At 52.9% G+C, this 11,374-nt stretch overlaps 1 protein-coding gene across 1 annotated transcript; it reads left to right on the top strand.

Annotated features, from left to right (window-relative positions):
• The first annotated feature begins 216 nt into the window (after nt 1–216).
• Nucleotides 217–11,354, top strand: LOC116950181 (uncharacterized). Its single transcript, XM_032967737.2, has 9 exons — nt 217–366; nt 1,581–1,704; nt 2,266–2,330; nt 3,058–3,168; nt 5,867–6,007; nt 6,951–7,136; nt 7,801–7,919; nt 9,062–9,116; nt 9,728–11,354. The coding sequence occupies exons 1-9, from the start codon at nt 217–219 to the stop codon at nt 10,217–10,219; spliced, it is 1,443 nt and encodes a 480-aa protein (XP_032823628.2). The 3' UTR covers nt 10,220–11,354.
• The last annotated feature ends 20 nt before the right edge of the window (nt 11,355–11,374 follow it).

Raw genomic sequence — 11,374 nt, 5'->3', positions numbered from 1 at the left:
TTCCCTCTCATCTCTACTCCCCTCCACCACGTACTCCCCCCTACCTCTACCCTCTCAAGGTTTTATTGGAAATGTGACATCACCACAACTCAATGTTTTGATACTTTTTACGTGCTCAATGTTCATATTCGTACAATGTTGTTGCATCGTGCCGACGGCCCTCGCGTGTTGAATGAAAGACACTTGCTGGTGAGGCAGCGATATTAAGCCCGGGCTATGCCTATTAACCCACGGCTCGCAAACCGCTCCGTCTCCACGTGGATCTGTCCAGGCTACCTGCGGAGAACGGCCGAGCTGTGGGTGGAAGGGGTTAATTTCTACCTGGGCGTCGACCCTCGGCAAGGTGGAATGTGCTCACCTGTGCAGGTACAGGCGGGCAACGAGGGCCCCAACAGCTCGCCTCCCGCGTATCAGCCGTGACCTCCATAAGGCATCGTTCAATGGCGGTGGCGAACGGATGTTATCTCCCTCGCCTGGTATGCAGGAGGTCCTGTTACGGTGTTCATTCTCGGAGACAGCTGTTCAAGTCTTGTACACGCTTTATGCACGATTTATACACATATATTATGGCTTGTTTGTTTTACGAGAGCTATAGGATTGGCTGCATTTTTTTCTTTCATCGAGTCAACTGCATTGTCATAGCCTACAAAGGCCAGGCATAATTGTAACTGATGTTCAATGTACGGTCAAGGGTGTCTTTTTGCACGTCGTAAATCAGCAGCCCTGTGGGGGTAGCAGTTAGGGTTGGCGGATTACGGGATCTCCCCGTGGGCGTCTAGGAGGTGCTGTACCATGTTTTGGCAGTCCAGTACAATGCGGACTCCCAACTGTTCCATCTGTACGAGATAAAACTATAAACTATTGTTTTTTTAATTTTCCCAGGTAAGGCCCACTGAGCTATGTAGCTCTTTTTCAGAAGCGACCTGGCCACAAATGATAGCTCAACAGAGTGGCTTATCACGTGAAATGTATAGCAAGCAAATCCTGTAAACTCGTGTTTCTAAATGTGGTGGGGGGGGGGGGGGACCCTACACGGGGAGAGAAACACGCAAACTCCAAATATACAGCAGCAGGCGTCAGGGTCGAGATCGAACCCACGACCTCCTGCACACCATGCGAGGCAGGTAACATCTCCTAGCCACCGCGGCGAGGCAGACCGTTGCCTCCTCGCATGTGCGTGGGCTTTCTCCCACGTGTAAAGACACCCGTGAATATGGCCGGTAGCACCTTCAAATAATCTAGAGGACCGCAGAGCTTGGGCGATTGTCTGCGCCGGCTTATCGCCAGGCTGCTGCTGCTGCCTTGCTGCTCATCCGCGGTTCCTCCTCGCGCCCCTGAGTCCTTCTCTCCCTCTGTCTCTCTCATCGAGAGCGAGCGACTGCCGTGCGTCGCGCTACAAGTTGAAATCACCATTGTAAGTTACAATTGCAGAGGAGGGCATCCGTTGCAGGCAGGGAGCGATACATTCAGCTCACGTGCCGGAAGTCCGATGGATTGTTGCATCGCGAGACCGCTCGGGGGAGGTGGTGGGTCCTTCATCCAGCAGTGGATGACGATTTCTTCCTCCGGCTGTGTCACAGGTGCCCGGGCTGCGATGTCACCTGTGCTCCTGCCGTAGTTGCCAGTACGATCCGCTCATGGACAACGGCCTCTGTCTTGTTTGCCGCCACCCGATCCACATGCACACACCTGTCACGGACAGAGGTGATTCGCCGCACAATCAAGCGCTTCATGTATGAGTAGATGCACAATTCATAAACCGCCCGAGTGAGATGGCAGGAGAGATGTGTACAGGAGAGAGAGAGATGTAGTGACATGAGAGATACGGACTATAGATGGGAACGACCAAGTCAACCTTCGTGTTGTCTTATGCTCATTTGTAACTTAATTCAAACTGCCATTTGGATTATCCATATACCGTATACTGTATAGTTTCATTAATCCAGGGCCCCTTGAATTTTTTTTGGGGGGGGGGGGGTTGAAAAGCACTTTAATTTGCTTTTGCACATGCCTAGTACCACCAATGCCCCCCCTCACCCAGCCCACGTGAATTCTCAAGTGGCTTGCTGGGAAATTAGCAGCCATCAGTTCGGGGTGTCGTTAATTGACTCATTGGGTGGTATTCTCTGGCGTGCGATGGGCCCCGCGGAAGCGCTGATTTCAGTAGAAATGTTTCCTCGCACAGTTGCACCGCCCCGTGCCCGTGTCTCCTCTCACCCTGTATCCCCCCCCTCTTCCCACCGGCTCACTCCGGGCATCGCACAGCAACCAAGGCTGGGCCGACTTCGCGCCAACCAACAACTCCTCCTCCAACCCCCTCCCGCGGCAAGGTTTGGCATTCACAATTCCCCTATGATTGCCATCTGAGCCATTGATGGAAATTCCACATTCGAATGACGGAGGCGAGGACAACCACTGCTGACTCTGCCACAAAGCTGTGCTTTTTTTTTAAATCGACGCTGCAGGGAACGAGGGGTTGAGTCAACCTCCACTCCCCCCAACCAGAAGTTGAACTCTCAACCTTACGACTGAGAGCCGCTCGCTCGCTCGACTGCTGAGATACCTGACCGGATGTCAGTAGTCCTATTGCCCTCGTCACGTTGTTGAGCTGCGTGCTGCACATGGATTAACGCTGCCCAACTCAGGTTTAAAGGATTCGTGCATTCATGGCCCCTGGGGCTTCGTTGATGATGTTGTTGTTGTTATTGTCTCCGCTCTTGTTGTTGTTGGTGCTGGGCTGTGGTTGCTCCATCCTCGTCTGTGCCGCGGTGTTGCGCTCTCTCTCTCTCTCCCGTCTCTCCCGTATTTTTCCCTTGGTCTGACCCTCCTCCCGTCATCTCCCTGTATGTACGCTTGAACTTTCTTCGCACCGTATGTAGACAACCGTGCTAATCTATCCTCGAATGTAATTGTCACTTTTGCTGAAGTGTCTCGAGATGCGATTGCGATTTTTTTTTCATTTCAAAACGCGATTGAAATTCACTGCGGCGGTTTCGTCTCGCACAAAGCGAGGAACTATCGCCGAGCGGTGAATTGACGCCCGGTTTGCACTCCCAGGAGCTCCGGTCTCACGGGAGGGGAGGCGTCGTCAACTCCACGAGGAGGAGGGGGAAACTCCAAAAACGCGGAGCGGGAGCCCCTGTGCCTGCGGCCACCGGCATCTCGGACGTAAGTGGAAGGAAGCGGCGTCAGTGATTGTCCCACCGCTCCGGATTCGGGCAGGCGGTGAGCTTACATCTCGGGTGTTGTCATCGCAGGTGAATGCCTGCTGCAGTACAAGACAACCTATTGTATGTTTCATGCTGCCGTAACTTCATTGTAATTCGACAAAAAAGGTAATCTTCCCGAGCCCGACTTATGCCACAGGGAATGTATTGTTTAACATTGATTTATGTTTGTGAAATATTATTGATACTTATATCACGTGACAATTGTTTTTTTTGCCTCGTTTTCTATTTGCTTTATTGCATCACGTTATCTCATTTTGATTTGCTTTCACAATTCTGGTGGCCCAGGTCCCTTTTTGCACTTGAGACTATCCCTGGTCTCTTGAGTTCTCACTCCGGTGAAACAAACCAAACTCATCCACTGCTGGATGAGGGCCTCCCCGCACTGAGTTAGTCGCGGGGGGGGGGGGGGGGGTTGCGTGACCATACTTCACCACGCTGGTCGGTGGTAAAGACATCGAAGCGTGGTAGATGTGAGCCCAGGAGGCACAGCGGCACGCTCGCCGCACGCTGTAAAACACAAAGTGCGTCGTGACCTCCACCCAGGACGGCAACAACCTCTGCTGAGCCGCGGTGGGCTACGTACGTTGCGAAATAAGTTCAACGTGCAACAACAGTTGCTAGCCCGAGCCGTCGCCATCTCCCACATTCACGTGATGCGACAAGCCATATCTCTCGCCAGTGTCTCTCTACTTTGACTGCCGTTCCATCGTTCCTCTCGACCACCGGCCGCCCTGTGTATTTCAGGTGTAAACGGGTAAGGGAGCCCGAGAGGGTAACCCTATTAAGTACGTAAAGAAACAATCAAAATCTATATATATATTTTTTTTTATTTAACCAGGTAAGGCCCACTTGAGCTGTATAGCTCTTTTTCAGAAGAGACCCTGCTACAAATAGCTTAAGGGAGTGGCTTATAGTGTGGAAATGTATAGCAGCCAAATACTCGAAATGGATGTTTCTAAATGTGGAGGGAAAAACCGGAGGACGCGGATAAAAATCAATGCAACCACAGGGAGACAGACACGCAAACTCCAAATACACAGCAGGCATCAGGGTCGGGATCGAACCCACGACCTCCTGCACACCAGGCGAGGTAGTTAACATCTCCTAGTCACCGTGATGATGATGATGAGAGAGAGAAACACGCAAACTCCAAATATACAGCAGGCGTCAGGGTCGGAATCGAACCCACGACCTCCTGTATGCCAGGCGAGGCAGTTAACATCTCCTAGCCACCGTGATGATGATGATGATGATAGAGAAACACGCAAACTCCACTTATACAGCAGGCGTCAGGGTCGGGATCGAACCCACGACCTCCTGCATACCAGGCGAGGTAGTTAACATATCCTCGCCATCGTGATGATGATGAGAGAGAGAGAGAAACACGCAAACTCCAAATACACAGCAGGCGTCGTCAGGGTCGGGATCGAATCCACGACCTCCTGCATATCAGGCGAGGTAGTTAACATCTCCTAGCCATCGTGATGATGATGAGAGAGAGAGGGAAACACGCAAACTCCAAATACACAGCAGGCCTTGTCAGGGTCGGGATCGAACCCACGACCTCCTGCATACCAGGCGAGGGAGTTAACATCTCCTAGCTATCGTGATGATGATGAGAGTGAAACACGCAAACTCCAAATACATAGCAGGCGTCGTCAAGGTCGGGATCGAATCAACGACCTCCTGCATACCAGGCGAGGTAGTTAACATCTCCTAGCCATCGTGATGATGATGAGAGTGAAACACGCAAACTCCAAATACATAGCAGGCGTCGTCAGGGTCGGGATCGAATCAACGACCTCCTGCATACCAGGCGAGGTAGTTAACATCTCCTAGCCATCGTGATGATGATGAGAGAGAGAAACACGCAAACTCCAAATACACAGCAGGCGTCGTCAGGGTCGGGATCGAACCCACGACCTCCTGCATACCAGGCGAGGTAGTTAACATCTCCTAGCCACCGTGGCGCCCCAATACTGTACTGTACTTGCCGAGTTTAGCGACTTGGGCGAGTTCAAATCAGGTGCTCAATTCCCATTGGCGGTCTATCACGTGGAGAGCCGATGCGCGTTGAGCACACGATCTTATTGGAGGGTGGTGAAACAACTCAAATCCCATTGGCCGAGAGGTTAATTTGAAAAAGCCCGGGAAAAGTGAAATGTACACGAGGGGTTGGGTGGGAGGAGTGTGAGGAGAAAGGGAGGGGATTGGTGGAGAGACGGAGAAGGTTCCAGAAGTGGGGGGCGTTCGGGGCCTGAACGGAGTAATTCCCGGAAGTTGCTTCGTGCTGCGGGTGGTACGTGCTGAAGAGAAATAAAGAACGAGTCGTGAGACTTAGGGGCCGTCCATAAATGACGTCACGCACCTAGGGGCGGGGGTCAGACATTTGTGTGACGAGAGGGGGGGGGGGTTTGAGAAATGTTTTCTCCTACATCAGAGTGCAGCGGCACATTAAATGCGCACTACAATGACAATATTTTAAGGCGATATTTAAGGGGGGGGGGGTCTGACTTTTTGTGACGCCGTGTGACGAGGGGGGTCCAAAATCGTCCAAAATCGCGTGACGTCATTGATGTACGGCCACTTAGCCGCCTGGAACTTCTTTACAAACGCAATTTGTGTTTCTACTCCAGGAGACGAGGCCATTGGGTGCAGCTGAATTGGGAGACCCCGGTCGCAAGCGCGACGGGGACGACGGTGATGGTGCTGTTGGTGGCGGTGACCGTGTCTCCAATGCTCTTGCCGGCGCTGCAGTGACCTCGCTGTCTGGCCAGGTCATTCCTTGACACCCATGACAGCACAACCGACTGAAGCCAGGTCGATAAACTATGGGAAAAAAAAACTATTTACTTTATTTGACCAAGGAAGGCCCACTGAACAACATAAATATTTTTCAGAAGCGACCTGGCCACAAATGGACCTTTATTGCAGCTAAATATTCTCAACGCACGTTGATTCTAAATGTGGAGGGAAGAACCAGAGGACCCGGAGAAAAACCCACACCACCACAGGGCGAACATACAAACTCCAAATATACAGTAGGCGTCAGGGTCAGGATCGAACCCACGACCTCCTGTATACCAGTCGAGGTAGTTAACATTTCACCACCTCAGATCGATAAGCCAGGGGCTTGATATAAAACAATCAGTAATTTTCTCTACGTCGTCGCCGTGGGTGTGTAACATGTTGCAGCAGGGCCGGCTACAGCTCACCACTACGGAGGAGCGTGAATGTGGGTGGGGGGGGGCAAACGGACGTTTGGTGGTGTAGGGCCAACACCATCAGCCCCACTCGCACCGGCGCTGGTATGCAGGGTGGAAGAAGGCGGGTTACTGAGATTGGCATTGGAGTGGCACACCGCAGAGGTCGGTGACCAATGGGAAGAGATAAATGCATGTAGTGTGGTGGTGGTGGTCAGATTGTCAGGATTGCCCTTGAAGGATGTATCGCCAAAAGAAAGTGATGATTATGATGAGACTACATTTCGTCCATAAGCTGGTTTCCATAGGAACCCAGACTTTCTGGTCCAGTCTGCTCCCAGCCTGGCCCGGTCCCAGCCAGGCCTGGTCCTAGCCCATCCTGGTCCCACCCCGTCTTGGTTCCAGCCAGGCCTGATCCCAGCCCTTTCTGGTTCCAGCTCGGCCCGGTCCCAGCCCAAAGTCAGCACGGCTCCAAGTGGCCGTGGAAAGGTGCAGGAGCGATCGCTGTCATTGACAGATTGGTGATGGACGAGGCGGTGATGGCGGCGATGACGGTCCGGAGTCTGGAAGATCGCTGTCGGCGCGGCGAACACGGAGAGGCCATCGTCAGGGTGCGGTGGCAATGGCTGGTGACTCCTCGTCAGAAACGGACGCTGCGAGCATGGGCAGTGGGTGCAGAGAGACCCCTCCGGTAGCCTCCATGGTGAGAGGCCTTGCTCCCAGCGTTCCACACAAGCTGCACACCAGGAATGTGCAATTATAGAGCCATTTACTTGCTCCACCTTATAACCAGGAGTTGATTCAGCCAAACACTCACACACTCCTCCACTGAGATCCATTGATCGTGCCCTACCCCGCCGTAACCGTGCCCCAGGCTGCCACCCTGGGGTGACCACGTGGTATTTGGCTGCACAGCACCCAGGCTCCTGAAATTCCCTGCCTTTTGGGGGATCAGGAACTCACAGTCGATGGAGACGTCGAAGTCCCGGCTGAAGACCACACCACCCGTTCAACAAGGCATTCTCTCTCTCCAGTTCTCAATCTGGTCTCCTTCGGCTCTCTCCCCGGTTACTTCGCACTTTTTTTATCTTCCTCTTGTACATACGTACGTTCTTCTTTCGTACCCTACGTAGCCAACCGTGCAAATCGGAGCACCAAAATCCATTGTTTAAGGGCGCCCCATAAATCTGAGTTGCTCTCGAAAACGAAAGGGGCAGCTCACTGGCGCCGCTCACATCTACAATGAACGGTTGGCGCACCGCGCGCCCAGCGTGATGAACGTGAAGCACTGCGTGGGTGGCAACCCAAATCCGCGACCCGGCGCTCGTGGGCTCATCTTGGTGTGTGTCGCGCGTCTCTCCTATCAGACCGGCGGCGAGACGGGGAGGCAGGATGTGCGGCGTCCGAGACCCAGGCTGCCCCCGGTCACTGTCACGCGGCCCCCCCCAGTGAAGCCGCCCCCCACTGTGAGCGTGGCATCCAGGATGTGAGAACCGCACTTCCCCGCAGCTTCCCACCTCTACAGTAGCGGTCCGCACCGCAGGGACGGCTCGAGCGTCACTCTCAATCAATCAATCAATCGATTCTAATTTTCATTGGTACAGTATATTTTTTCAAGTAGTGGTACCCCAAATTTTCGCAGCACAGGCTGGTGCACTGCCAGTGCCGATCACTGTGCTACACCTTTCATCATGCTAAGTCCGCCAATCAAATGCTAATTTTTACGCTAATTCCTTTGTCAAGGCACCTTAATCCCTCTCACACAGCTTAAAGGTGCACTGCCGTGTGCTACACCTTTCATCATGCTAAGTCCGCCAATCAAATGCAAAATTTTTATGCTTATTCCTTTGTCAAGGCACCTTAATCCCTCTCACACAGCTTAAAGGTGCACTGCCGCGTGCTACACCTTTCATCATGCTAAGTCCGCCAATCAAATGCTAAATTTTTATGCTTATTCCTTTGTCAAGGCACCTTAATCCCTCTCACACAGCTTAAAGGTCGTAGTCTGAGCTTGGCTCTGTTTCACTCCAGCGCAGTCTTCGAGACAGTCTGGTCCCTTCACCTGATGAAGGCCGCTTGTGTTGTAGCCGAAACGTCGTGATTTTTGTTGTTTTATTTTTTACCTACGTGACTTTACCGAATAGATACCAAAGAGTATCAATCAATCGATGTTTATTTTACGTGCCAATATCGCCCTCCATAGAGTGAGCATCGGTGCACATTGCAACGGAACAGGAACGGTACAGGGGGCATAGAGCAACAGGAATGAAAAAAAATAAACTCGTCATACCCTCGGTGGCTAACACCGACTGAGCAAAGTAAATTGCAACCGTGTACAAAATAAAGTGCAACCGTGCACTACAAATAACATAAGAAAGGTAGGTGGTAAATGTTTTTTTTTATTTTACGGGAAGGCACGGACCACGGAACTGAGAGACACTCGGCGCATTTTTTCGGACGTCCGGTGGCGGGCAGGCAGGCAGGCAGCGGTGGGGGGGGGGGGGGGGGGGGTGTTCCAGATTTTTTTTTTAGGGCTGCGCTCGAGAAGGCTCCATGCCCCCACATGTTGGGACTGACTCTGGAGCGTGGCCCGCTTAGTGAGGCGTGCACGTGCGCCTGTCGTTACAGACGGGGGCTCACGGAGCGGTACAACCTGAAGCAGAGCCGCGAGATCGCAAGCAAGGTGTGGGCACCGCCACCGGCGGCTCGGGGCTCCGGGTCGAGGAGGCGACCAAACTCCTCCTCGGGTTTTTTTTTTCCAGTCCCGCGCGATACTGCGTGCAGGTGGATTCAGCGATGACCGGGACATGAATGAAAGGCAACATGATGATGGTTTTGATCCAGCTGTTGATAATGATGCTCAGTGCGCTGCTGCTGCTGCTTATGATGTTGATTGATGATTATTGATGATGACCTTTGTGGTTTTTCCCTGGATTTTCTCTGATGTCGGGCGCTCAAGAGTTTACTGTCGCCCCACGTGGTTCATGTTGTTGTTCGCCTCGGTCCGCTTGATCGTGTTTGTGCTCCGTCTCTGTGGAGATCTCCTCCCTTTTGTTTCGTTAAAAATGTGGTACGCAATTTTGACCGTTTTGAGGTACAATTTGCATGAATTAAGCGATGTTTTTTTTATTACCATCATTGCTATTATGATTACAATTCTGCTGCTGGTCAGATACGCGTTGGTCACCGGTTCACATGTCGCTCACCGCTGAGGTCTTATCCCTGGCCAGGAATTCGAACTTGGGGCGCCCTTAAACACTCCAATGCGCGTTTTTTGTCTGTTTGACCTGGCAGAGGAACGTGAGCCGAGAGAGAGCCGCGGAGGAAGCCGCCGTCTCCCTGGGGCAGAGAAGAGTCTCGGTTCAGTTCGGAGAGAGGGAGTTTGTCGGATACTTTCTCCCGCACGACACCCTGCAGGTCACACCGCACGACGCGGCGACGGCGTGTCCTCGCGTCATTAGCCCCGTCCCTGGCCCTGCTTGGCCCCAAGCCAGATTCAGTGTGCCCTGTAAGGTCAGCGTATCACAGTTTGGTTCGAGGAAAGGAACAGTAAATAGTCGGTGGAAAATCACCCATACTGCGAGGGCCCCAGGCTGCCACAGCTCGGATGTGGCGATGGAAAAAAAAGGGGTATTGGGTCACCACCTGTGCAGTGTTTCCAAGGATCGTCCTCTTTTGTTTATCGCATACACGATACACAAGTGCGTGAGATTCATGATGATTTACCCTTCATGCAAATCGTATGTAATAATGTTGAGGCCATGGGTTATCCTTGAAATAAATTAACACACACCTTAGCATTCATTTTCCAATAACGTGAACAACAACGTTCGTGTCGAGCTAGTGTGAAGACGCCCTTGCAGCGACGGAAGCGACGCAGTGAAACACAGCTTTGGCAGATAGAAAACATTCCCTCTCTCGTACACGATTAGTGCCGGTGAGATGCTCGCAGCGACCGGATAAATATCGTTTGCGGGCCGTTTCAAAGTGGGTGGTCATCATGATGCCGTGGGCCGTATCCCGGTCCATGTGGCCCGTGGTTTCCTCGACCCCTGGATTACTGGAATTAAGATTACTCCCCCTGGACTACAGTGATCCAAATACTCCCCGATTCCTCCCGTCGCTGGTGGCGCAGGCCGTGTACGAGTGGCTGGGAGTGGCGGTGGCGGCAGCCGGCACGGAGGAGCTGCCCCACCGCTTCTCGCTAGGGCACGCAGGGCGGTTCTTCCCGCTGCGGCCCAACACGCGCGACACGGCTCTCACGCACGTGCCGCTCCGCCTCAGCGTGCACGCGGACACGGTGCCGAGTGCACGCACGCACGCACGTACACACACAGATATACAGAGAGGCGCAAACACAGACATATAAAAGACAAAGATCCCCCGTACAGCCTTAACAGATTGGTGGGGCAAGTGCTATTATAGAACACCTATGAAGGCACGCACGGCACATGATGGGGTGGGTGGCCAACGCCACGCCCGGCCGCCTTTTTCTTCCGAGTGGAGATGTTTACACATTTCACAAGATATTTATTTGAGGCTGAGTGGACCTAGGGGAGGCCCAGAACTGGTTCATATAAATGCCACTAGTGTTAGGCCAGGGGCGACGATTGAACTCGCGTCGCCGGGTTCATAGCATCATCGCTCCCCACATACACACACACACACACAAATCTCCCTCCTGATGAATCGTTGGTGGCAAATGACAATGCCCTTTGGCTAACCAGCGAAGCCTCAACGATTCTCAAGACTCTTTTCCACGAGGGTCCTGCTACCATCGGGATGTGTTTAATCCCCTCGTGTTGTGTGCTACGTTATTAATCCCTCAGGACGGGAGCGTCTCTCCGGGCCTCAGCAGGGAAGCGCTCCTCCTGTCCCCACGTCAAGCACGCTTTGAGCTTCCTGTCGACCTCCGGGAACTGGAAGGTACGACCTCTCGAC

The sequence above is a fragment of the Petromyzon marinus genome, chromosome 38, assembly GCF_048934315.1.
Source record: "Petromyzon marinus isolate PM22_M1 ecotype Great Lakes invasive population chromosome 38, UKy_Petmar_22M1.pri1.0, whole genome shotgun sequence".
NCBI lineage: Eukaryota > Metazoa > Chordata > Hyperoartia > Petromyzontiformes > Petromyzontidae > Petromyzon > Petromyzon marinus.
The sequence above is the reverse complement of the archived record's forward strand: the minus strand, read 5'-3'. Positions and strand labels throughout refer to the sequence as shown.